At 47.7% G+C, this 27,809-nt stretch overlaps 1 protein-coding gene across 1 annotated transcript in view; it reads left to right on the top strand.

Moving 5' to 3' along the window:
• FBLN7 (fibulin 7) overlaps positions 1-27,485 on the top strand; it is a 56,485-nt gene extending 29,000 nt beyond the window's left edge. The window contains exons 3-8 of the mRNA XM_040267531.1: positions 313-483; positions 17,601-17,726; positions 21,224-21,361; positions 22,308-22,445; positions 24,142-24,280; positions 26,449-27,485. Of these exons, the coding sequence (XP_040123465.1) occupies positions 313-483; positions 17,601-17,726; positions 21,224-21,361; positions 22,308-22,445; positions 24,142-24,280; positions 26,449-26,821 (1,085 nt within the window). The 3' untranslated portion in view covers positions 26,822-27,485. The remainder of the gene's footprint in view (positions 1-312; positions 484-17,600; positions 17,727-21,223; positions 21,362-22,307; positions 22,446-24,141; positions 24,281-26,448) is intronic.
• The last annotated feature ends 324 nt before the right edge of the window (positions 27,486-27,809 follow it).

The raw sequence follows: 27,809 nt of genomic DNA, 5'->3' as shown, positions 1-27,809 counted from the left end.
AGCCATCTCATCCTCTGTTGCCCGCTTGTCCTCCTACCCTCAATCTTTCCTAGCATCAGGGTCTTTTACAGTGAGTGGGCTCTTCGCATCAAATGGCCAAAGACCTGGAGCTTCAGCTTCATCATCATGAATATTCAGGGTTGATTTCCTTTAGGAATGACTGGTTTGATCTCCTTGCTGTCCAAGGGACTCTCAAGAGTCTTCTCTAGCACCATAATTCAAATCATCAGTTCTTCTGCACTCCGCCTTCTTTATGGATTGTAATCCAGAATGATGTCTAAATGCTTGTGGGCCTTGCTTTCTTCCTTACAGTTTCCTGCCCTGCTCTGAATGCCCCTCTGGATGGCAGAAAGTTTGGAAGCAAGTACTTAGTGGATCACGAAGTCCATTTTACTTGCAATCCCGGCTTCCGGCTGGTCGGGCCCAGCAGTGTGGTGTGTCTTCCCAACGGCACCTGGACGGCGGAGCAACCCCGCTGTAAAGGTACGGTCCCTCCTTCCCAGGGCCCTGCTGGATGGGAGGGGTCATTCCAGGGGACACTTTCTCCCTGATTTTTCAATGCAGAGCCATAGCCAACCTGTCTGATGACTCACTCCATGCCTGGCCTGGGCTGGCCTCTATCTCCAGAATCCTTTGCCAGACCCTCTCAACGATTTAGTCTTGTTTTACCTATAGGGAAATGGACGCATAGGGAGGTGAAAGAATTTGCCCAAGGTCACAGCTAGAGGACAGGCTGAACTGGTTGACATATGCACTCTTATCCCAAAGCTGGGGCAAGAAGCCTCCTGTGGGTTGGAGAGCGGCCAGGGGAGATACTGCGGAGAGATGTTCCTTATTTGGACTGCTTTGCTCTGGGGCTGCAGTTTGACGGCAAGGTTCTTTGTGATCTATAACACTGAGGAAATTTCTCAGGAGTCCTTTGTGACTGTGTTGGGGCTTGGTATAGACAGGCTGCAGGAGAAACCATTTAGCTGAGAAGGAGGCATGAAAAGCCTTCTTTTTTCTCTGTGCTAACCTTGAAAACAGTACATTTTTTTTTTAATTGGAGGATAATTGCTTTACAATATTGTGTTGGCTTCTTCCATACAACAATATGAATCAGCCACAAGTACGCATATGTCCCTCCCTCCTGAACCTCCCTGCTCCCCCTCATGCCACCCCACCCCTCAAGGTTGTCACAGAGCACCAGGCTGAGCTCCTGTGCTAGATAGCAGCTCCCCACGGGCTCTGTTTCACATGTGGTATATATATGTCAGTGCTCCTCTCCTAATGCAGTGCCCCTCTCCTTCCCCCACTGTGTCCAAAGTCTGTTCTGTAAATCTTCATGTTTACTCCTGTCCTGCAAATAGGTTCACCAGTACCAATTTTCTAGATTCCAATATGCATTAACATACGAATTGTGTTTTTCTCTTTCTGACTTACTTCACTCTGTATAACAAGCCATCCGTTTCATTGGAACTGACTCAAATGCATTCCTTTTTGTGGCTGAGAAACATTCCATTGTGTATATGTACCACACCTTCTTTATCCATTCATCTGCTGATGGACACAGAGGCTGTTTCCATGAGCTAGCTATTGTAAATAGCGCTCCTGTGAACATTGGGGTACACGTGTCTTTTTCAATTATGGCTTTCTCAGCCTATATGTCCAGTAGCAGGGTTGCTGGGTCATAATGTAGTTTTATTCCTAGTTTTTGAAAATAATTTCCATACTGTTCTCCTAGTGGCTGTATCAATTTACATTCCCACCACCAGTGCAAGAGGGTCCCCTTTTCTTTACACCCTCTCCAGCATTTATTGCTTGTAGATTTTTTGATGATGGCCTTTCTGAAGGTGTGAGGTGATATCTCATTGCAGTTTTGATTTGCATTTCTCTAATAAAGAATGATGTTGGGCATCTTTTCATGGAAAACAGTACTTTCTTGAGGGAGAGGAAAATCAGCCATGGTGCACATAATTTGTTGGCTTTTCAAAAAGTATATGGTCAAGGACTTCCCTGGCCATCCAGTGATTGAGACTCCATGATTGCACCACAGAGGGCACAGGTTCAATCCCTGGATGAGGAACTAAGATTCTACATGTCAACTGGCATGGTCAAAGAAAAAAAGTATATGGTCAAATATCATGGATACCAGTCATTTTCAGAACAAGATTCATGGGAACTTCTGCTGGGGCAGAATGTCCATGACTTGCCCAAGCTTTGAAGGGGAAAGTGCAAATGTTACATAAATATCAGTAAGTTTATTGTGAAGAGTAGCTTGGAGAGGACTTCTAGTGCATGAATAACTTGAAAATATAAAGGAACAGCAGGAAAAGAGGCCATCTCTAAAGACAAAAGCAGGCTGATATGACAGGCTCTGGGCAACTGGAACCATATTCATGGACCTAGACTTCCATTTCCCATCTCCTGGAAAGAACCATGGTTCGAAGGTTGATGATAGGTACCAGCTCTCAGAGTTATCTGGGAACTACCCAGGAAATCAAGCCATGTGACCTGCAAAAACTTAAAATGCCAATATCTGGACTTAGCCTTGACCTTGAAAGCTCTCCATCCAGGATCAGCACCTTATGTGTACTAAACTATGGCAGCAGATGTGGGACTACAGCAGCATTTCATTGTCATGGCTTTGGGTGTCTGTACGTCTAAAATTCTCCAAGCCAGGCTCCAGCAATACATGAACCGTGAACTTTCAGATGTTCAAGCGGGTTTTAGAAAAGGCAGAGGAACCAGAGATCAAATTGCCAACATCCTCTGGATCATCGAAAAAGCAAGAGATTTCCAGAAAAACATCTGTTTCTGCTTTATTGACTATGCCAAAGCCTTTGAACTGTGTGGATCACAATAAACTGTGGAAAATTATGAAAGAGATGGAAATACCAGACCACCTGACCTGCCTCTTGAAAAACCTTTATGCAGGTCAGGAAGCAACAATTAGAGCTGGATATGGAACAACAGACAGGTTCCAAGTAGGAAAAGGAGTACATCAAGGCTGTATATTGTCACTCTGCTTATTTAACTTCTATGCAGAGTACATCCTGAGAAACGCTGGGCTGGAGGAAGCACAAGCTGGAATCAAGATTGCCAGGAGAAATATCAGTAACCTCAGATATGGAGATGACACCACTCTTATGGCAGAAAGTGAAGAAGAACTAAACTCTTGATGAAAGTGAAAGAGGAGAGTGACAAAGTTGGCTTAAAATTCAACATTCAGAAAACTAAGATCATGGCATCTGGTCCCATCAGTTCATGGCAAATAGATGGGGAAACAGTGGAGACAGTGGCTGACTATATTTTTGGGCTCCGAAATCATTGCAGATGGTGATTGCTGCCATGAAATTAAAAGACGCTTACTCCTTGGAAGGAAAGTAGATAGCATATTAAAAAGTAGAGACATTACTTTGCCAACAAAGATCCATCTAGTCAAGGCTATGGTTTTTCCAGTAGTCATGTGTGGATGTGAGAGTTGGACTATAAAGAAAGCTGAACGCTGAAGAATTGATGCTTTTGAACTGTGGTGTTGGAGAAGACTCTTGAAGAGTCCCTTGGACTGCAAGGAGATCCAACCAGTCCATCCTAAAGGAGATCAGTCCTGGGTGTTCATTGGAAGAACTGATGTTGAAGCTGAAACTCCAGTACTTTGGCCACCTGAGGTGAAGAGCTGACTTATTAGAAAAGACTCTGAGGCTGGGAAAGATTGAGGGCAGGAGGAGAAGGGGACAATGGAGGATAGATGGTTGGATGGCATCACTGACTTGATGGACATGCGTTTGGGTGGACTCTGGGAGTTGGTGATGGACAGGGGCGCTGGCGTGCTGTGGTTCATGCGGTTGCAAAGAGTCAGACACGACTGAACAACTGAACTGAACTTCTAACTTAAGGCTCCCCTGCTGGCTCAGCTGGTAAAGAATCTGCCTGCAATGCAGGAGACCTGGGTTTGATCCCTGGGTTGGGAAGATCCCTTGGAGAAGGGAATGACTACCCACTGCAGTATTCTGGCCTGGAGAATTCCTTGGACTGTATAGTCCGTGGGGTCACAAAGAGTCGGACTAGCATTGAGTTACAGACCTCAGTTGGTTTCTTTCTCTGAGCACCAGGTGCCTCTGATGGCTATTCCATCTTCCACGAGATGTGTGGGCGTCTCACCTCTTGGTGCCCTTGTCGTGGACACCCAGGTGACAGTCCCCTCCCCATCACCACCAACAGTGCTGATGAAGTCTTCTTTCCCCACATCCTTGTCTCTGGGCCATGTATCTGGGGCCGGAGTTGGGGGGCAGTTGGTTGTATGCTCACTTCCTTTGGACCAAGTGCTGTTGTGTTGTTCTTCACAAGAACGAGACCAACCCCTGCTCTCCTGGTAATGCTGTGGACAGAAGCACATTTTACTCTTGTGCGAATTTTTCTTTCTTGCTCAGGTCTTCTCCATATTTGACCCTCAGTTGTGATACACATTTACAGTGAGCATCATCTGGTTTGAATGAAAAGATGGGTTCATAAGAGAAGAGAGCTGAAAAAATGCATATTTAGGCAGATAAATAAGAAACACTGGAGGCTCAGGAACGTAGTCATAAGTGGCTTGAGCAAAGGAATCCATTGTTGCTTGACAAAGTTGGGACCCATAGGAGCCCAATGTCATCTTAGTGTAAATATGTGTCATATGTTATGCATATATATTAATGTATATATATGTTAATATATGAAATTTGTTTTTCTGATTTACTTCAATCTGTATAACAGGCTCTAGATTCATCCACCTCACTAGAACTGACTCAAATTCTTTCTTATGGGTGAGTAATATCCATTCATTTGTCGATCGGCATCTAAGTTGCTTCTATGGCCTAGCTGTTGTAAATAGTGCCTTCTCAGAGGCTCCTGGGTATGTCTGTCAGCTGCCCTCCTGATCTTACACCTATTAATTATATATTAGCATCTCACCTCCCTGCAGCAGGACCAACCCCCTTAATGGAAAATGGAGTCTTACTGTATCATGGCCTGTGTGCTGTGGATCCCAATCTTTCAGGCACTCCAGGATCACCCAGAAAGCTTATAAAACATAAGTTCTGATGCTCCAACAGGTCTACTGAGTTGGGTGAGATCTTTTTGGATAGGACTTGGGAAATCTGCATTTTTTCATATGATTGTGATGTTAACTGAATTTTAAGAAACACTGAAAACGCTGGGTTTTGCCACTGCCAGAAGCGGGAAGGATAGTGAACATTTTGAAGCACTGATGCGACTGGACCCTCACCAATCAGGACTGCAAGTTATAAGCCAGCAGTAGGGTATGACCAGGTGAGACATACTAGGTATGCTCACCTCCACCTGCACTGTTGTTTTGGGAAGGCTGGGCCAGCCCTGAAAAACATCAGGGCACCCAGTCCCACCGAGCAGGCCCCTCTCCTGAGACGTGGAGGTCATCCTCCCTGGAGGACCACTGCCAAGCATAGCCAGCAAGTCTACTGGCCTTTCCCATTGTCCAACATGGTGCTTCTCATTCTCCACCTTAACGTCCCAGCTCATTCCAGACTCACCATGTGTTCTTCGTCTCCCCTATCCTCCCAGCCTCCTCCCTAACCACCAGTCCTTCTTCCCTGACTTCCATGCCTGAGGACAGCTTGCAGCAGCCCATCCTGGACCTCTTTGAGGGCCACATTTATTATCTAAAAGCCTGAGAAGAACTGGCTCAGGGAATGAGGTGGCAGCTAGTCCATGCTGAGATTTTAGAGGGATGTTTTTCATCTTAGATGCTTCCCTGGTGGCTTAGATGGTAAAGAGTCCACCTGCAATGGAGGAGACCTGGGTTCTATCCCCGGGTCAGGAAGATCCCTTGGAGAAGGGAATGGCTACCCACTTCAGTATTCTTGCCTAGAGAATTCCACAGACAGAGGAGCCTGGCGGGCTACAATCCATGGGATAACAAGTCGGACACAACTGAGCAACTAACACTTCCATCTTATGGTTTAAGTGTAAACTGGACATGGAGTTCCCCCTTGGGTGGTGATGGCACAGAAACACTGGTGTCACGACCAAGGTGCCCCATCAGCTGCTGGACAGGACCCTTTCCCAAGAGAGTGGACAGTGCCTGATCAACACTTCTGCTCTCAGCAGGAGCTTATCTAATGGATGCTATTTCCAGTAAAAGCCTCAAAAGGGTGCCACCCAGACCTGTCAAAAAGGAGAAATAGTGCTTCTACCTGCTATTTGGTGGGACAGCGTTGATGGGGGGCCAGGACATGGGCTGGAGTTCAACAATCCAACAGCCCCTTCTCCCCACCTCAGAGTGGCCCTAGAATCCCACCAGCGCTACTGCTCGTCCACTTCGCTTACCTTCTCAGGAGTCTTGTAGTCACTCTGTGTGTGACCACAATGGGGAGATCACCTTCTTATTTACAGGGAACTAATCTCAAGATGCCGAACCTCGGTGTCGCTGAAAAATTTGCGAGTGCTTTAATAATCGCCCCCCCCCGATCCAGTCCATCACTTGAAGGAAGGTGATGAACCCAACTTGGCATGAGAGGAGATGACACATAATTACACATTAAAAATGCAGAGGTAGGCTCCGGAACTCCAGAATGGAAAGCAGCCATTTAGCTTCCTGGATTAGTTCCCTGTTTCCTTTCTTAGTCAGAAGAGCATATTTTTTAGATTTGAAGCTTCCTGAACTGAGGAAATCATAACCACAGACCTTGTCCCTTTGACAACATGGGTAACCGAAAAACAGCACGAGAGGAATAAACACCCTTGTCCACCATGCTGGGAAAAAAATTTACTTTTTTCATCCCCATCCTCCTCTTTTTAAACCTTCATTCATTCGACCAGTTTTCACTGGGTACCAGCTGTGCACCAAGGATCATGTTAGGGATTCAATGCTGAATCTAACAGATGCTGCCCAACTTGGAGGCAAGACACAGGTCACTGAGCACAGAAGTAAGCAAATCAGCATTTGTGGTCAGTGCTTTGAAAGGACTGACATCAGCCCTGAATATTCGCTGGAGGGACTGATGCTGAAGCTGAAGCTCCAGTACCACCTGATGCAGAGAGCTGACTTATTGGAAAAGACCCTGATGCTGGGAAAGACTGAAGGCAGGAGGAGAAGGGGACGACAGAGGGTGAGATGGTTGGATGACATCACCGACTCAATGGACATGGGTTTGGGTGGACTCTGGGAGTCGGTGATGGACAAGGAGGCCTGGCGTGCTGCGGTCCATGGGGGTGCAAAGAGCCGAAGAGACACAACTTCGCGACAGCAACGGGACTGGAAATAAAACCTCCTATGGGGTGAGGACAGTTGAGAGCCTCTCTGAGGCAGTGACAGTGATGCTGGGATTGAAGGGATGAGCAGGATCCAACCAGTTGAAAATGGTTACTAGTGGGCGGCATGGGAACGATGCCATTCCAGAAAGAGAGAGGAATACGTGCAAAGGTTAAGAAGGGAAGAATTTGGCATGTTTGAGGAAGTGACGAGGTAAAACATAGAACCTTGTTGCTGGAGCAGCGTGTGAGCTGAGAACGAGTGAGTCTGGGTAGAGGGATTCCTGAGCCAGCTCTTATAGTCCTGAGGACTGGGTGGGTGGTGGAGGAGCTTGTAGTTCTGAGAAAATAAGCCAGGTTTAAGAGGGCTGTACTGATTTGATGGGCACACTGTTGCTGTGTAGACGTGAGCTGGAGATGACTAGAAGAGACGGGATGCTGGGAAACCACGTAGGTGGCTCTTAGCAGGTCCAGGGGCCAGATTGAACAGGGGACAGGGAAGATGGAAAGTGAACTGGGAGACAGCATCATGGAACTTATCCCACTAGGGATGTGAGCAGGAAAAGAGGGCAAGGTTCCCAGACTCCATCTTGGGTGACAGGGTGCATGGCGCCATGGGCAGAGACAGTGAAGACCCAGCGACAGATGGAGGTTTATTTTTGGTTGTTCTTGCTTTTATTTCACTATAGTTGATTTATAATAGTATGTTAGTATGTTATATATATATAGTAGTTGTTGTTCTTGTTTAGTCTCTAGAGTCGGGCCCGACTCTTTGCAACCCCATGGACTGTGTAGCCTGCCAGGCTCCTCTGTCCGTGGGATTTCCCAGGCAAGAATACAGGAGTGGGTTGCCATTTCCTCCTCCAGGGGATCTTCTTGACCCAGGGATCGAATCTGCGTCTCCTGCATTGGCAGGTGGTTCTTTATCACTGAGCCACTGAGAACGCCCGTATTTGGTAGTATGTATCTGCTAATTCCAAACTCATTCACCACCCCCACACCTCTCCTCTTTGGTAACCACGATTTTGTTTTCGACGTCTGAGTCAGTTTCTGTTGTGTAGGTGAGTTGACTTGTATTATTAATATTTAGTTAGATTCTACATTTAAGTGTTATCATGTAATATTTGTCTTTGCGTGACTGACTACACTTAGTGTGATCATCTCTAGGTGCATCCATGGTGCTGTAAATGGCATTATTTCATTCTTTTTCCTGTTGGTGGGGATGTAAATGGTGGGGATGTTTTTTTTTTTTAAAAAAAACCTGAGTGTAGGTTGTTGATCAGAATACCATCTTGGTTACATTAATGTGTCTGTGTGACATTGCAGTGGAGATCCATTCATTCAACCCACAGGGACCATCACACCCAGCACCATGCCCTGGTTACCAGTCCCAGGGAGGCTTTAAGTACTCTGCCCACTGCATCTTAATATTGGAGTCACCAAGGAATATACAAGGCGGTTAGGCCCTGGATGAAGCAGCACTGTCCTCATGCTTCTTTCTGGACAGTGCAAGATCAGTTCCAGCCAAGGGCGTCCATCCCCAGGGTGGGCAGGTCTCTCAGCAGCGATTGCCCAGGGCAGCTTGCTCATGTGCAGTGGAAGGATTCCCCACTTCACCAAGGAATCTGAAACACTGGAGCTTCAGGTGAGCCTGAGAGCTATCAGCATACAACCTCAGAACTGAACAGCATTTGTGGAGCAGGAAGAAGAGAAATATAAGGCCACATGAGATGGCAAACCCAGCACAGGCCCTAGGAAGGCCTCATCTCCTGTTGAGGGCAGGTGCCAGGCCCAGTGAGGGGCCAGAGATTTCCTTTCCCAATAGAGCCAAGTGAACAGTTGGATGTAAAATCTGGAGTAAAGGGCAAAGGATGGTCGCAGAGATGCAGTTCGGTGTAATTATATTAGCGTGATGATAGTGCTTAAATGGGCTCCCCGGTGGCTCAGTGGTTAAGAATCCGCCGGCCAGTGCAGGAGATGTGGGTTGGATCCCTGGTCCAGGAAGATCCACTGGAGAAGGAAATGGCAACCCGCTCCTGTATTCTTGCCTGGGAAATCCCATTGACTGGGAGCCTGGTGGATTACAGTCCTGTGGGGTCGCACAAGAGTCAGACACGACTTAGCCATTGAGCGCTCCCGCGTGGTGCTTAAATCCAGGACAGTGATCAGAGCACCTGGAGGAGAGGGCGGAGAGAGAAAAGAAGTAGCTCAGAACCAGACAAAGGAGGGTGGAGGAGGCAGGCAGAGCCTGCAGAGGCAAACCACAGGGAGACTGCAGAAATTGCGGTGTTGCACCAGATTTGGTATCTGGAAGGTTATCTTGAAGTCAGAATAGAGCAAAGCTTTGGTTCTCTTACTTTTGGATCATGAGGCTTTCCTCAGAGACCTTTAAACAACATCTGAAAGAGCTGCGTTTGATAGAGTAGCCCCTTGATATTTGGTTACTGTGAAACCAACTGGCTGGCTGATTTATCAGATGTTTGAATGATTGAATGAATGGGAGATTATATTTTAAAACAATTTCCTTCTGACTTTTATCTGAGTCAGATGTATATATATATATATATATATATATATATACACACATACACACATACACACAAATTTGGAAAACTCACCAGTGGCCATAGGACTGGAAAAGATCAGTTTTCATTCCAATCCTTAGGAAAGGCAAAGAATGCTCAAACTACTGCACAATTGTACTCATCTCACGTGCTCAAAATTCTCCAGGCCAGGCTTCAGCAATATGTGAACCGTGAACTTCCAGATGTTCAAACTTGTTTTAGAAAAGGCCGAGGAACCAGAGATCAAATTGCCAACATCTGCTGGATCATGGAAAAAGCAAGAGAGTTCCAGAAAAACATCTGTTTCTGCTTTATTGACTATGCCAAAGCCTTTGACTATGTGGATCACAATAAACTGTGGAAAATTCTGAAAGAGATGGGAATACCAGACCACCTGACCTGCCTCTTGAGAAATCTGTATGCAGATCAGGAAGCAACAGTTAGAACTGGACATGGAACAACAGACTGGTTCCAAATAGGAAAAGGAGTACGTCAAGGCTGTATATTGTCACCCTGCTTATTTAACTTCTATGCAGAGTACATCATGAGAAATGCTGGGCTGGAGGAAGCACAAGCTGGAATCAAGATTCTTGGGAGAAATATCAATAACCTTAGATATGCAGATTATACCACCCTTATGGCAGAAAGTGAAGAAGAACTAAAGAGCCTCTTGATGAAAGTGAAAGAGGAGAGTGAAAAAGTTGGCTTAAAGCTCAATATTCAGAAAACTAAGATCATGGCATCCAGTCCCATCAGTTCATGGCAAATAGATGGGGAAACAGTGGAAACAGTGGCTGACTTTATTTTTGGGGGCTCCAAAATCACTGCAGATGGTGACTGCAGCCAGGAAATTAAAAGACTCCTTGGAAGGAAAGTTTTGACCAACCTAGACAGCATATTAAAAAGCAGAGATATTACTTTGCCAACAAAGGTCCGTCTAGTCAAGGCTATGGTTTTTCCAGCAGTCATGTATGGATGTAAGAGTTGGAATATAAAGAAAGCTGAGCACCGAAGAATTGATGCTTTTGAAGTGTGGTGTTGGAGAAGACTCTTGAGAGTCCCTTGGACTGCAAGGAGATCCAACCAGTCCATCCTAAAGGAGATCAACCCTGGGTGTTCTTTGGGAAGACTGATGCTGAAGCTGAAACTCCAATACTTTGGCCACCTGATGTGAAGAGCTGACTCATTTGAAAAGACCCTGATGCTGGGAAAGATTGAGGGCAGGAGGAGAAGGGGATGACAGAGGATGAGATGGTTGGATGGCATCGCCGACTCAGTGGACATGAATTTGAGTAAACTCCAGGAGTTGGTAATGGACAGGGAGGCATGGTTTGCTGCAGTTCATGGGGTTGCAAAGAGTTGGACACGACTGACCAACTGAGCTGAACTGAACACACACACACATAATATTCCATTGTATGTATACATATACACACTTTTCACTTACTTTCAGTATTCCGTTTTATATGTGTGTATACATATATTCATATGTCATATGTATATATGGGCTTCACAGGTGGCGCTAGTGGTAAAGGACCCACTTGATAATGCTGGAGATGCAGGAGGCTCAGGTTCGATCCCTGGGTCAGGAAGATCCCCTGGAGGAGGGCATGGCCATCCATTCCAGTGTTCTTCCCTGGAGAATGCCACGGACAGAGGAGCCTGGTGGGCTACAGCCCATAGGGTCACAAAGAGTCGGACACAATTTGGAGCGGCTTAGCACAGTACAGCATATATATATACCGTATACCATATCGTCTTTATCCATTCATTAAGACAAGCAATCTTAATGCATTTTCCATTATGGAAAAATTCAAGTACATAAAAGTAGAAAGAGTAGTTTAATGGTCGTCATGAACACGTAGTCCAGTAATTACGAACACAGCAAATCCTTTAATATCTTAAAATTTCTAGTCAGGATAAACATTTCTGCATTTGTCTCTCGTATTTTTAACACTTTGAGCCAGGGTGCAAATAAGTTCTGCACATTACGGTTGGTTGCTGCGTCTCCTACACCTTTTAATCCATAGTCGTCTTGAAGAAGACTGCTCCTCCTCTCTGTCTGCCATTCCTTTGAAGTTTATCTGTTGAAGAAAACGGCTTGTTTCCCACAACCTTGGATTTTTAAAAATTATTATTTATTTTTTAGTTCCATTGGGTCTTCGTGGGTGCACTCAGACTTTCTCTAGCTGCAGCGAGCAGGCTTCTCATTGCGGCCTCTCTTGTTGCAGTGTGGGCTCTAGGTGCACAGGCTTAGCTGCCTTGTGGCACGTAGGATCTTCCTGGACTAGGATCAATCCTGTGTGCCCTGCGTTGACAGGTGGATTCTTAACCACTGGACCACCAGGGAAGCCTCCCACAGCCTTGATTTTGCTCACTGCATCCCTATGGGGTTATTTAACATGATCTGCATTTCTTTTTTGGGGTCCAATTTCACTGAAATAAAATGACATATAGCACTGTGTGAGTTTAAGTTGTACAGCATAATAACTTGATTTTCATATACTGTGAAAAGATGACCACAGTAAGTTTAATGTCCATCATCTCATACAAATATAAAAAAAATAGTTTTTTTTTCCCCTTGGGATTTAGTCCCTTAACAACTTTCAAATATACTACATAGCAGTGTTAACCATAATCTTCATATTGTACATTACATGCCTAGTACTTATGACTGGAAGTTTGTAAGTTTTTGGTCTCTGTATTTCTTACAAACTCCAGAGGCTTGATCGGATGCCGGTGAGATGTTTCTATGTGAGATGTTTCTATCATTTGGGCAGGATGGCAGTACATACTTCTACCAGGAAGCCTCTGTGGTCCATCTCTCTTTTTGTGATGCTGAGCCTTGGTGAGCATCACCGCCCTCCTCACCCTGACCTCTGTCCAGAAGACTTCTCAAGAGGAACTCACAGGGCAGTTCCTGAGTTCTTACACTTTCAAAACATACACAGCATTACCAACAATGACTGTTCAGTTGGACATAAAACACCTGTCTCACATTTTCTTTTCTTGAATATCTTAAATATGTTCTTCCACATCTCCTGTTTTAACTGTTATTGCTATCATAAGGCTGCCCAAAGAACATTTTTTCTTTTTCTTGAAAATCCAATAATTGTATTGGGATATGGATCAGTACTGGCATTTCTGGGTCAGTTGTCTCGGATGTGGGGTTTATCTTTGCAACAGGAAGTTTCAATGGCTGGAACAGTCTGGCCCCAAGGATCTTTCAAACTTCCCAAGACCTTTAAAGGTCCATTTTCTAATGGACGGGGAATTCAATTAAGTCCAACAAGGAAAGTTGGTGCAAATGAAAGAGATGGTCCAGATAAAAGTGAGAGAGGAGAGGACAGAGTGGAGCAGAGAAGGCATGAGCTGCCTTAAAAAACGACTAAAGGGAGAGGCTGTCAGGAAGCTGCTGTTGTTCAGTTGCTAAATCAGATCCAGCTCTTTGCAACTCCATGGACTGCAGCACCCCAGGCTTCCTTGTCCTTTATTATCTCCCTGAGTTTGCTCACTCATGTCCATTGAGTCAGTGATGCCATCCAACCATCGCATCCTCTGTCTTCCCCTTCTTTTCCTGCCTTCAATGTTTTCCAGCATCAGAGTCTTTCCCAGTAAGTTGGTTCTTCACATCAGGTGGCCGAAATATTGGAGCTTCAGCTTCAGCATCAGTCCTTCCAGTGAATAGTCAGAAAATTAGAAAAGCTATATGGGAAAACTTATTTCCCCTAAATATGAGTAACAGAAAAGGTCTTGTGTCAAATCCTGTCCAAATTATTATAAGAAAACAAAGTAAACTCTCTATAGTCAATGAATCCCAGAAAGACATGCCCATACAAAAGATGAAAACCATGACCTAGTACTTCTGGACAAATGGAAAGAAATTTTAAAAATATAAAAATGATGAAAGGACAACATAAATAAAAATCAGAAAGCTTTAGAAATGAGGTGATTAAAGAAATGGAAAATTTGAAGCACGATGACAAAATACAGGAAACAAAAAGAAAAAAGAAAAAATCAGATCATGCCTGTGGAACATTTAGCTCAGTTCTGGGAAAATAGCAAGTGCTCAGTAAACAGATTCAAAGAGAATCATAATCCATGCTTTTGGCTTGCCAGCCTCTCCACAGCCTCTGTTAGTGTCCTCCTTTTATAAATTCAAGGGTAGTTGGTTTATAATATTGTTTTAGGTTCAGGTGTGCAGCAAAGTAATTTGGAATCTGAAAGTTTTCAGATTCTTTTCTGTTATAGGTTATAATAAGATATCGAGTAGAATTCTCTGTGCTATACCATAGGACCTTGTTGTTTATCTATTTTATATACACTAACTCAACTGCAGCCCTCCAGGCTCCTCTGTCCATGGGATTCTCCAGGCAAGAATGCTGGAGTGGGTTGCCATTTCATTCTCCAGGGAATCTTCCTGACCCAGGGATTGAACCCAGGTCTCCTGCACTGCAGGTGGATTCTTTACTGTCTGAGCCACCAGGGAAGCCCTATATACTAACTAGTATCTGTCAATCCCATGCTCCTAATTTATCCCTCCTTTCTCTTTTAGTAACTATAATTTTGTTTTCTGTGTCTGTGAGCCTGTGTCTGTTTTGTAAATGAGTCGATCTGTATTATTTTGTTAGATTCCACATGTAAGTGATATCTTATGATGTTTTTCTCTGTCTGACTTCATTTAGTGTGAATCTCCAGGTCCATCCACATTGCTGCAATTGGCCATATTTCATCCTTCTTTATAGCTGGATAATGTTCCACTGCATACATGTACCACATCTTTACCCTTTTTGTCTCTTGATGGATGCTATAGTGCCACTAGGAGCACTGGGGTGTATGTATGTATCTTTTTCATTTAGAGTTTCCATCTTTTCTGGATATATGCCCAGGAGTGGGTTTGTCGGATCATATGGTAGTTCTATTTTTAGTTTTTTGAAGAGTCTCCACACCGGTCTCCGTAGTGGCTGTACCAGGTTACAAGCCTACCAACAGTGTAGGAGGGTTCCCTTTTCTCCACACCCTCTCCAGCATTTGCTATTTGTAGACTTCTTAATGATAGCCATTCTGACCTGTGTGAGGTGGTATCTCATTGTAGTTTTAATTTGCATTTCTCTAATAACTAGTGATGTCAAGCATCTTTTCACTTTCCTGTAGGCCAGCTGTATCTTCTTCAGAGAAATGTTTATTTAGGTCGGTCCTCTTTACAGTTCTGAAGTCGTCATGCACTCCACTAAATGCCACAGCTTGGACAGACTTGAATGTGATGACAGCTGTACTTCAATCAGGACACAGAGAGTGTGCCAGAACTGGGCTTTGGGCCGTGGAATGCCTGACCGTGTATCAAGATAAGAAATGAGAGTCTGAGAAATGAAAATCCTGGGTGACAAGATCCAGACAAGATCTTGTCTGCACACAGGGTCATGGGGCATCTCTTCATTCCTCTATCACGTCAACAACTCCATCCCACCCTACCCTATCCTCACCCACACCAGCCAAGTACAGCCAGGCTCAGTGCCTCCCACTGCAGGCCCTGCGGGGGACTCACACTGGTGCTGGTCCCCACCCTGCTGCAGAGCCAGACTGAAAGATTCTCAGGGTCTCAGCCTAGCGACCGGCCAGCCCACTTTCAGACTATGCTGGGGAGCAAGATGGCAGGAACAGGAATTCCATGCTCTGGTGCATTTGTGTTGTTTCAGACACATTCCTGAAAACCGGTCATCGGCAGAGAGAACATATCGGTGGGGTGGGGGGCGGAGTGGGTGGGGGGCAGGAAGCTGAGGCTCCCTCCCCAGGCCGAGTTTACTGAGAAATTGGAATGGCTCCTTCCCCAGGGAGAAGCAGCATTTCGGATGGTCTGGGTCCTTTCGCAATGAACAGAATCCATGTAATTGTCTGCATAACTTCCCAATTACAAGGAGGCTGAGGGAAGCCAGAGTCTCTGCCAACCCACCCACAGGAAGGCTGCTGTTCTCATCAGGAGCAAAGCACCTTCTTCTGCCTCCTGATAGACACAGCAGGAAAGGGTGCTCTGAGGCCAAGAAGGAAGTGCTTCCAGTTTCTTTCCCAAGATGCTGTGGTCAGGTCAGTGAACTGACAAATCGCTCCTCTTGGTGGATATGGCCTGTGCCCTGAAACTGGGCCTAAGGAACTCATAGCAAGCGGATGTGGCCTGAGGGTTTAAAATCATTGTCTCCTCATTAGAAAATTTAGAAATGTTCACTGTGGAAAAATGGAAGATTGTTAAAAAATTGCTTTTGAACTGTGGTGCTGGAGAAGACTCTTGAGAGTCCCTTGGACAGCAAAGAGCTCAAACCAGTCAATCCTAAGGAAATCAATCCTGAACATTTATTGGAAGGACTGATGCAGAAGCTCCAATGCTTTGGCAACCTGGTGGGAAGAGCTGACTCACTGGAAAAGACCTTGATACTGGGAAAGGAGGAGAAGGGGGTGACAGAGAATGAGATGGTTGGATGACATCACTGACTCAAAGGACATGAGTCTGAGCAAACTCTGGGAGATAGTGAGCGACAGGGAAGCCTGGCATTCTGCAGTCTACGGGGTCGCAAAGAGTTGGACATGACTTATCGACTGAACAACAACAAATAAAATAATTGTCAGTAAATAAAGAAAAACTACCCATAATCTACCACACAGAGAAAAATCTATTAAAGCCTATTACACATTTATTTTATTTTCTGACTGCTCCATGTGGCTTGCAGGATCTTAGTTTCCTAATCAGGAATTGAACCTGGACCCTCAGCAGTGAAAGCACAGAATCTTAACCACTGGACTGCCAGGGAATTCACTAAACCTATTAAATTGTTGAACATGTTTAATGTATCTCTCCAATAGCTCAGTTGGTAAAGAATCCGCCTGCAATGCAGGAGACCCCGGTTCTCTTCCTGGGTCGGGAAGATCTGCTGGAGAAGGGATAGGCTACCCACTCCAATATTCTTGGGCTTCCCTTGTGGCTCAGCTGGTAAAGAATCCACCTGCAATGCAGGAGACCTGGGTTTGATCTCTGGGTTGAGAAGACCCTCTGGAGAAGGGAAAAGTTGCCCACTCCAGTGTTCTGGCCTGGAGAATGTCATGGACAATATAGTCCCTGGGGTAGCAAAGAGTTGGACGTGACTGAGCGAGTTTCACTTTCACTTTCATACATTTTTCACAGGACTATTTTGTGTATAAACAAGGAACGTTTTCCTTTTCAGGAAAAGGAAAAATTAAGGGTCAAGGTTAACTCCTCCTTATTCCCACAGGGTGGGAATTTGGAAAGAGTTATTTTTCTCCATCTCTGACCATTCTCATAGGCCATCTCTCCCTCTTATAACCCCTTGAATTGAGTTCCTGTTCAAAGAGGGTTCTACCTGGGCAATGGCTGATAGGGGCGGAGTTGAGAGGCAGTAAACTCTACTTAAAGGTAGTGCGGGCCCAGGACAACGTCGGTTCCTTCTGCCCAGCTGCAGTGTCTACACCGCAAATTAGAAAATGGTGCCTCTGGGTAGAACTGGGCTGAAAGATGGGCAACTCTCGCAGGCAGAGCTCCAGGTGGGCACAGTGTGTGCCAGGGTCAGTGGCTTGTTGCATGCATGGTGGGCTACATCTCAGCCCCACTGGCTCCCTCCCAGCTCTTGCTGTTGCTGGAAGGGGCCGAGGCAAGGACAGAGTGGGGTGGGGAGTGGTCACAAGCTGGACTCATCCTGTCATGAAAAGAAAGTAACCCCACCTTTGTGTTTTGTTTTAGAATGAGAACTCATGCCTATATTTGAAATTTATTTGTTTTCCTAGATATCAGTGAATGCTCCAGTCAGCCTTGTCAGAATGGTGGCACGTGTGTGGAAGGCATCAACCAGTACAGATGCCTTTGTCCTCCCGGAAGGACTGGGAGCCGCTGTCAGCATCAGGCCCAGACTGGTATGTAGCAGCTATAGGGCTGGGGAGGACAGCCCGTTATCGAGAAGGGAGGACCCTAGTCACGGGTCACCAAAGGCAGACCAGTGGGACGTTCTTTCTGGTTCACACTATAGATCCCTCTGAGATGGTTATTTGGGATGGCGCTTAGTTCTCTTGTGGAACCAGAGTTTTGGTCCTTCCCAGGTGGCTCAGTTAAAGAATCTACCCGCCAATGTAGGAGAAGTGGGTTCAATCCCAGGTTGGGAAGAGTCCCTGGAGTAGGAAATGGCAACCCACTCCAGTGTTCTCGCCTGGAGAATTCCATGGACAGAAGAGCCTGGTGGGCCACAGTCCACGGGGTTGCAAAGAGTCAGACATGACTGAGTACACGCACACACACACTCGGAAGAAGATGCAAGTGCAGGGACTGAGTCCCACCCTAAAACCCTCCAGATTTGGAACTTGGCCTGAGAAGCTTCCTTGCTGCCACCTTCACGTGGTTGACTTTCCTCTGCATATCAGCAGGACAGCTTCTCCTGCAAATGTTCCAGGCAAAATCCATAGTTACTGATACAGTATTTTCAGAGCTGGGTAAACCAGACGTTCAACTGGTGATGAGGTTATGATCCACATTTGAGTCCCAGCATTTCTGCAGCCAGAGGTCTAGGTGCCACATGGTGGCTGTTTTTGCAGTGAAAGTCACTCAGTCGTGACTGTTTTTGCAGGTGCCAAGAAAATCTGATGATAAAGAGTCTATGGGAGATGGGGGCGGGGAGTGCCATGCTATGCTACAACCATCTTTTTGTTTTTGGCTTCCCCATATGTAGCTTATAGGATCTTACTTCCCTGACCAAGGATTGAATTGAACCGATGCCCTCGGCAGTGAAAGTTGAGTGCTAACCACTGGACCACCAGGGGATTCCCTGAGCCAACATTTCTCATATAAGAAAGTCAGACCCTAAAGATGTCCTGTTCCTTTGCCAGAAAAGCCTGGGGTGTCTGTGTGGTTGTCTTCTGAGTGGATCTCAGTACAGGGGAAGGAATTGGTGGTTAGCAGAGAACAAGCTTTGTCAGTACTTGGTATCTTTCCACTGGAGCCAGCTCAAGGTCCAGTTTAAGTTTTGTCCCCAGAGATTTGCTGCTTAATGGGTCTTGACTCCATTCAGCTGAGTCACCCTTCTGGGTGCTTTCTCAGGGAGAGCCTGAGGTCCCTTGACAGTGCCTGTCCCTGGAGTTGCCCTGTGTGGAAACAGCCCCACTCCTCCTCCTACTTAGTACCAGGAAGGAAAAAAGAAACAGCTACATTTCAACCCAACTGTGCTGATCCTGGACACTGGATCTAAGCCCCACCTGTCTGGGCGTCCACTATTGGAAACTTCAGGCTCCAGGCCACAGATCCTCAGGCTCTTGGATCCTCAGATCCGGGGCACAGTTAATATAGAAATTATCCCTATGACAGGAATCTCTGCGAGGAAGTGGAAGGAGGGAATGAGCAGGCACATCTGAAGCTAGTTTATGTCCTTGCAGGATCCCCGTGAACAATGTGAACAGCAGCCCAGCACACCCCTGGCTTTTTGTTCACCTGGTCCCCCAGCCTACAGCTTTCCTTCTCATCAGCTCTGCCCCTGTCTTTCTGGCTCCCAAGGGGAGCCTCTCTTTAATTGCTTAAAAAAAAAAAAAACCAACCACATTCACCGTTTTTGTTCACATTGTAAAATATACATAACAAAATTTACCATTTTAAGTGTGTGGTTCAGTAGCATTAACTACGTTCACCATCACCACCATCCACCTCTAGAACTTTTTTCACCTTGCAAAATTGAAACTCTGTGCCCATGAAACAACTTCTTCCCATCTCCCCAGCAATCTTCTGTTCTCTGTCTGGATGAATTTGATGACTCCAGTGGGATGACTAAATGTCCTCTTGTGCATCAGATAACATTTACCACCAATCCCTTTAATCATGGAGAGTCCGAAATCCTTTGAAAGCTTTCAAAAATTAACACTTTTTTTTTTTTTTTTTTTTTTTTACTGATTAGAACATTGATTTATATTCTTGGTTGAAACAAACAAAAACTTTTGACACTTTAGGAAAATATTTTAAAAATACAAAAAAATAACCCAGAAAAAAAGGTAGTGTTTTAAGCTATGTAGATTTTTTTTTTTGAATTTTTACTTTTTAGCCATGCCATGCAGCATGGTTTCAAACCTGCACCCTCTGCAGGAGAAGTACAGAGTCTTAACCACTGGATTTCCAGGGAAGTTTCTCCATAGATTTTTTTAAAAAAGTGTTTTAAAATTAATTTTTATTGGGGTATAGTTGATTTAGTTTCTGCTATACAGCAAAGTGAATCAGTTATACATATACATATATCCACTCTTTTTTAGATTCTTCTCTAAAATATATATATTATATGCCTTGACATGTTTGCTCAGTGGTGTCTGACTCTGTGACCCCATGGACTATATAGTCTGCCAGACTCCTCCTTCTATGGGATTTTCCAGGCGAAAATACTGGAGTGGGTTGCCATTTCCTTCTCCAGGGGATCTTCCCAACCCAGGGATTGAACTTGGGTCTCTTGCACTGCAGGCAGACTCTTTACCGTCTGAGCCACCAGGGAAGACCAATAGACATATACATATATATATATATATATATATATACACACACACACACACAGTTGTTGCTGTTATTGCTTAGTCACTCAGTTGTGTCCAACTCTTTTGCAACCCCATGGACTGTAGCCCGCCAGGCTCCTCTGTCTATGGAATTCTCCAGGTGAGAATACTGGAGTGGGTTACCCTTTCCTTCTCCAGGGGATTTTCCTGACCCTGGGATTGAACCCACATCTCTTGCATTGGCAGGTGGATTCTCTCCCACTGAGGCACCAGGGAAACAAGATACACACACACACACACACACACACACACACACACACACTAGTAGTGTACGGTGTACAGTCAATCCCAGTCTCCCAACTTGTCCCTCCCCTCCTTCGCCCTTGGTAAGCATAAGTTTGTTTTCTACAGCTGCGACTCTATTTCTGTTTGTAAGTAGGCTCATTTGTGCCACTGGTTTTAGATACCACAAATAAGTGATTTCATACGATATCTGTCTTTGATTACACTCAGAATGACAATCTCTAGGTCCACCCATGTGGCTGCAAGTGGCATTATTTCGATAAGCTCCGTAGTTTTAACCTCCAGTGCTCACTGCTAGGGCCCCGGTGCTTTACGCCTTTGAAAGTGAAACGCGGCTCTCACCTCACTGTGGTCCTCTGGGCGCGGTTGTGTCGCCTGCTTTGCGGGCATCGTTCTTTCCGGGCGCGTCCCCTTGTCTTCCGCCCGTTTGGGGTGGACGCTGGATCACCGGCTGAGTTTCGGTTAATTCCGTGTCTTTCCTCTCCCTACTCCAGAGTAAGCTCTGAGAAAGGGGCCGCGCCCCGATCTCGGGCCCCCCCCCCAAGGTCAGGCCCAGGTGCGCCAGGCCCGGCCCTGAGGATGTCCTCTCCCCGCAGCCGCCCCCGAGGGCAGCGAGGCAGGGGACGCCGCCTTCAGCCGCGCGCCGCGATGCGCGCAGGTGCAGCGGACGCAGCACTGCAGCTGCGAAGCCGGGTTCCACCTGAGCGGCGCCGCCGCCGACAGCGTCTGCCAGGGTAGGCGCGGGCTCCATCGGGGGGAGGGACGCGGCGGTCGTGGGGAGGAGGGGGGCTCCTACCTGCCGCCCTCCCGGGGGGTGCGCCCGCGCCCAGCTGTAGTTGCGAGTGGGCGGGTGGCTTCCTGGGCGTGGTCTCAGAAAGCCCCGCACCTTGCTGCTTAGGTAAGTAGGTGTGGACCTGATGGTTAACAGGACACAGCTAGCGCGGAGACCTCGGAAGCGGTTCTAAGAAAGCATCCAGGGGTCCCCGGTCTACCCCTAGTCAGGCGCACTCGTGTAGAAGTGCCCCTCCCTCCCGGCGAGGATTGCGGGGCAGGTGGCAGGGCGGAGCTAGAATGACAGCCCCTCGCCATACCCCATCCCTGTCCCCAGAGCTGTGCAGGGGCTTGGGCTCATTCTTTGGGCCCTCTCTGCTTAGTCTTACTGACTGGCCCACTTTTGCAAACCTCTTCCTGGATTATCAGACTTCCTTCTGAAAATGACTCAAACCAGCGGTTCCAACCTAAGAGTTGCCTAGTTGTTGCTAACGGCACCCGTTCCCAAAGATGAGAAGGATTAAGGCGGGCGGGAACCAGAGCGGATGTCTGGGTCCGCAGCCCCACGCTTTGCTCCCTGGGGAGCAAGGTACTTTGCCAGCTTGGACTTGGCAGCCTCGCAGGATCTGCCCAAGTAGTCATGAGCCTTAGAGGAGCGGCCCAGCGGCCCTGCCCGCATCAGCTCCCTCACCTCCTCCCTTCGGCCCTCCAGGTCCTTGGCTTGGGAGAACGGGGAGCACTCCTGCTTCTCTTCTGAATCCTCTGCAGGGGATTGGCCTTGGAGGCCACTGCAAACCCCGCCGGTTAGCCACAGCTGCCACCGATGGTGACACAGCAGCCATCCTGGGTCATTGCTGGTGGCTGCCCACTGGTGGCTCCTGGAGTTATACTGGGTACTTCCGTCCCCAGATGTGAACGAATGCGAGCTCTATGGACAGGAGGGGCGCCCCCAGCTCTGCATGCACGCCTGCGTGAACACCCCTGGCTCCTACCGCTGTGTCTGCCCCAGTGGATACCGGACTCTGGCTGATGGGAAGAGCTGTGAGGGTGAGTGAGGCTGCGGCAGAGGAAGGTGGCCCCAGACTGTGGCTCGGAACTACTGGGGGAGGAGGGAAGGGCAGAGGGCTCCTCTGCGGACTGACATGGAATCCAAGCGAGCAGGGAGCTGTCCAGTGGCGTCCTAGTGGGGCCCCATGGCTGGGCTCAGAGGAGTGGGTAACCTGGGACTAGAGAAAAAGGCATCCAGATAGCCGTCATCCTTCCATCATCCACCCATCCATGATCGGTCCATCCATCATCCGTCCATCTATCCATCATCTATCCACCTTTCCTTCTATCCTACGAGTATTCACAAAGGCCCCTATATGACTGTGTAGGGTTTGAAAAGAAGCCTGGCCTCCAGGCCAGGAGCTCATCAAATATGTAAAGAACAGAGGACATATAAAGGGCATGGTATCAGCCACAGAGGGCAGACTGCAGGTCTCACTGACTGAGGGGAGGCAGGTCGGGAGAAGTGTTGTGGCCAGTGACACTCACTCGTGCCCTCCAGCACCTCTGAAACCTGTCACGTCCGGAGGGGGAGGATGGGGTCCTGGGGGCTGCCATCAGACCTGGATTTCTAATAGTTAAGAGCGACAGGGCTTCCAGTTATCAGAATCAGCGTTGGACATTTTGGAAAGTTCACTGCATGTACAGCACCTTTTGCAGTGCCTGCTGGTGCCATTCATGTGGGCCCATCAGTGATGGATGGGTGGCAGGAGATCTTCTTCCTCATTGGGTGTCCACTATTCTTTTTTTTATACATCCATGGATTTTATTTTTAATTTTGATAGGAGTTTAGTTGCTTTACAATGTTGTGTTAGTTCCTACTGTACAGCAAAGTGATTTAGTTATACATATACGTATAAAAGCTGACTTAAAACTCAACATCCAAAAAACTAGGATCACAGCCTCCTGTCCCATCACTTCACAGTAAATAGAAGGAGAAAAAGGGGAAACAATGGCAGCTTTATTTTCTAGGGCTCCAAAGTCACTGAGGATGGTGACCACAGCCATGAAATTAAAAGACGCTTGCTTCTTGGAAGAAAAACTATGACAAACCTAGACACTATATTAAAAGGCAGAGACATCACTTTGCAGACAAAGGTTTGGATAGTCAAAGCTGTGGTTTTTCCAGATGTGAGAGTAGGACCATAAAGAAGGCTGAGTGCCAAAGAATTGATGTTTTTCAACTGTGGTGCTAGAGAAGACACTTGAGAGTCCCTTGGACTGCAAGGAGATCAAATCAGTCAATCCTAAAGGAAACCAACCCTGAATATTCATTGGAAGGACTGATGCTGAAGCTCGAATACTTTGACCACCTGATGCGAAGAACTGACTTGTTGGAAAAGACCCTGAAGCTGGGAAAGACTGAGGGCAGGAGAAGGGGGCGACAGAGGATGAGATGGTTGGATGGCATCACCGACTCAATGGACATGACTTTGAGCAAGCTCCGGGAGATAGTGAAGAACAGGGAAGCCTGGCGTGCTGCAGTCCTTTGGGTCACAAAGAGAGGCGGCTTGGTGATTGAAGAGCAGCTCTTTTTTAGATTCTTTTCCCATATGGATCATGACTGAGTATTGAGTAGAGCTCCCTGGGCTGCACACAGTAGGCTCTTACTAGTTGTCTGTTGTATACAGAGTATTGTGCATATATTCATCCCAAGCTCCATTTACCCGCGCCCTGCCCTCACCTGGTATTTCAGATGTTGATGAATGTGTGAGCACACAGCCTGTGTGCCCCCGGGGGACCATGTGCATCAACACGGGTGGAGGCTTCCAGTGCGTCAGCCCAGAGTGCCCCGAGGGCAGCAGCAACGTGAGCTACGTGAAGACATCTCCATTGTGAGTATGACTAGGGCCACCCTCAGCTGAGTGCGTTCACCCTTCACCCAGGCCTCCCCAGGGGTGGGCTGCATTCTTCCTAGATGTTCTCGGGAGAAGGTACAAGTATGTCTGATGAAAGGCACGGCGCTGTGTCTGGCTTCTTGGAGCTTCCCTCTCTCTCCTTTTAGGGTTTGCATTGCGTGTGCTGCTGCCCTGGGTAGTAGGAATGATGTTCCTGAGTGCTCCCCTGAGGACAGGGAGGCCACTGGGGGGGAAGAGGGCAGTGGTGAGGCTGCCAGGAGGTATGTATGGGACACAGATTCGGAAGAGGATCACTTCCTGTGTTCACAGGGTATCTGTACACTTTGCATTATGTCACTCTTCTTTTCTGCTGCTACTAGGAGTTTTGATTTCCAGTAACCTCAGCCCCTCACAGACTTTTTTTTTCTTCGAAAGATGAAGACAGGCTTTTAAGGAGAATAACTGCAACTATCACAAACAACACATATTTTCTCTGAAAGAGAGATCACAAGAGCCTTAGCATTGTCTTTAGAATGCATTGACCCAGTGAAGCAGCTCCTTGAATAGCTGTGGGGGCTACAGCAGGTTAGAAGCAGCCAGAAAGTTGGTGGCAGTTATTCACCGAGAGTGAAGACACCAGGGTCTTTCTGCAGTATCACATCGTGAAGGGACGGAGGGACCTGTATGTCAGGCCTTGGCAGACATCCCTGAGGGACAGCCAGAAGTGCTGCTTGACCTCCTTAACGGGGATGATCTGAGTCACCAGAATCGCTAAATCGCATCTATCTCTTGTGTTGGATGGCGCTAGTGGTAAAGAACCCACCTGCCAGTGCAGGAGACTTAAGAGACGTGGGTTTGATCCCTGGGTCAGGAAAATCCCCTGGAGGAGGGCATGGTAACCCACTCCAGTATTCTTGCCTGGAGAAGTCCATGGACAGAGGAGCCTAGCAGGCTATAGTCCCTGGGGTCGCAGAGTCAGACACAACTGAATCAACTTAGCACTCACGCTTGTGTTGAATGAGGTGAAGAAAAAAAACTATCAAAGCACTTTCACAGGACCTTGACTCCACATGCCTATGGAAGGCAGAGTGTCCTGCTCAAGAATGAACACTGGGGGGTTCCCTGTCGGCCCAGCAGCATGGACTCAGTGCTTTCCCTGGTTGGGGAGCCAAGATCCCTTAAGCCATGCTGCTGCTGCTGCTGCTAAGTCACTTCAGTCATGTCTGACTCTGTGCGACCCCATAGACGGCAGCCCACCAGGCTCCCCCATCCCTGGGATTCTCCAGGCAAGAACACTGGAGTGGGTTGCCATTTCCTTCTCCAATGCATGCAAGTGAAAAGTGAAAGTGAAGTTGCTCAGTCGTGTCCGACTCTTAGCGACCCCATGGACTGCAGCCTACCAGGCTCCTCCGCCCATGGGATTTTCCAGGCAAGAGTACTGGAGTGGGGTGCCATTGCCTTCTCCACTTAAGCCATGAGACACTGTCAAAAAGAAAGAAAGAACACTGGTTGTTTAGTAAGCTCACCACATGTGGAGAACCACACTCTAGGATGTCACCAGCTAACTGCTGGGGTCTCAGCACTCTAGAAGGGGCACCTGGTTTGAATGCTAGCACCATCATCACTGAATCTTTCCCAGCTTTATTTTTCTACAGAAACAGGGAAAGAAAAAGGGCTTCCCTGGTGGCTCAGACGGTAAAGAATCCGCCTGCAATGCAGGAGATCTGGGTTCGATCCCTGGGTTGGGAAGATCCCCTGGAGAAGGGAATGGCAACCCACTCCAGTTCTGGCCTAGAGAATTCCATGGACAGAGGAGCCTGGTGGGCTACAGTCCAGAGGGTTGCAGAGAGTCGGAAACAGTAGTAATAGAATATTATAGTAGTAATAGCATAGTGTGTAAACGGTAGTAATAGCCTGTATAAACATACACGCACACCCAGACATACATGGACAGATGGGTCAGGGAAGCACCTTTTCCTGGCCTGACACCAGCCACGCTCCCTGGCCTGTGGTTTTGGAGTGCCCGTGTCAAAGAACACATGGCTGGAGGAGTCACTCCAGTGCCTCTTTAGGAAGGCAGGTAGGACAGACCAGCCTGGTCAGAGCAGCCCCTGCTGACTTTCCCCAAGGCTGAGCGTCCCCTACATTTTGCCTCTCTGTTCCAGCCAGTGTGAGCGGAACCCCTGCCCCATGGACAGCAGGCCCTGCCGCCACATGCCCAAGACAATCTCCTTCCACTACCTGTCTCTGCCTTCCAACCTGAAGACGCCCATCACACTCTTCCGCATGGCCACAGCCTCAGCCCCTGGTCGGCCGGGGCCCAACAGCCTGCGCTTCGGGATCGTGGGTGGGAATAGCCGCGGCCACTTCGTGATGCAGCGCTCAGACCGCCAGACTGGGGAGCTGATTCTGGTCCAGACCTTGGAGGGGCCTCAGACGCTGGAGGTGGACGTCGACATGTCCGAATACCTGGACCGCTCTTTCCAGGCCAGCCACGTGTCCAAGGTCACCATCTTTGTGTCCCCTTATGACTTCTGAGGGGGTCCCGGGGTCACGGGGTGCAGCAGCCTGGGCTCGCTTCTCTTCCTCAGAGACGTAGCTGCGGGCATGGGCCGCGGCAGATGTCTCTCCCCGCCTGCCTGTCCCCGTGGCTGCCAGGACGGCACCGCACGCCATCCCATGATACTGAAGTGCAAACCCGCAGCCCAAACTATTGCTGTCATATGTTCTTCCGCTTTACGGCCTCCCATTAGATGATGCACCTTCTCAAATCTTTGTTTCTTTTTAACAGGGTAACAGGCAGCTTGTCAAATGCTGCACGAGTGGCATTACGAGTTTGAAACAGCTGGGGAGGGAGGAGCTTATGGCCTGTGTCTGAGATGGCGGCCCAGCGTCTGTATCGCTAGAGTCAGGCCTCCAGGCACACTGAGGGTGAATCACGCCCCTGTGCTTGTGGCGTGGGGGGCGGGTTCCTGCCACGACTCGGCCCGTCCTTCTGTCTGCACTTCCCTTTGTGCCACGCGGCTGGCCTTCTCACCAGAGCGTCACGGCAGGGCTGGACCCCCACATAGATTCTTCCGGACCAGGGAGCCAGAGTTTATGTGCAGATTCTGCCTGAATGAATTCCCTTTTGAGAAACCATATCTCAAAACATAACCTGGTATTATAACTGAAAAAATAAAGTCTGTTGCTCATCCCTGTCCATCTGGCCTCTCCCTGACCGTGAGCTAGCCAAGTTCTTCCCAGGAGGGGATACCCAGCTCTCTCCTGTCTAGGCTGGAATAAACTGGGATAAACAAATGAGAAAGGGAACACAGAGGTGATGTAGGATTGCTCTGTGAATAGGAATTGGCTTGGCTATGTGGGAGCCTGGTAAAGCAACATCTGCCCATGGAGAGTTTAAGAAAACGCTCGAGTCACTGTTGGGTCCCGGTTTCCCCGGTTGCTCAGCTGGGAAAAAATCTGCCAGCCAGCGCAGGAGACAAAAGCGACACGGGTTTCATCCCTGGGTTGGGAAGGTCCCCTG

Source organism: Oryx dammah, unplaced genomic scaffold, assembly GCF_014754425.2.
Source record: "Oryx dammah isolate SB20612 unplaced genomic scaffold, SCBI_Odam_1.1 HiC_scaffold_25, whole genome shotgun sequence".
NCBI classification, from domain to species: Eukaryota; Metazoa; Chordata; class Mammalia; order Artiodactyla; family Bovidae; genus Oryx; species Oryx dammah.
Note: the sequence above shows the minus strand (reverse complement) of the source record. Positions and strands in the feature narration are given on the sequence as shown.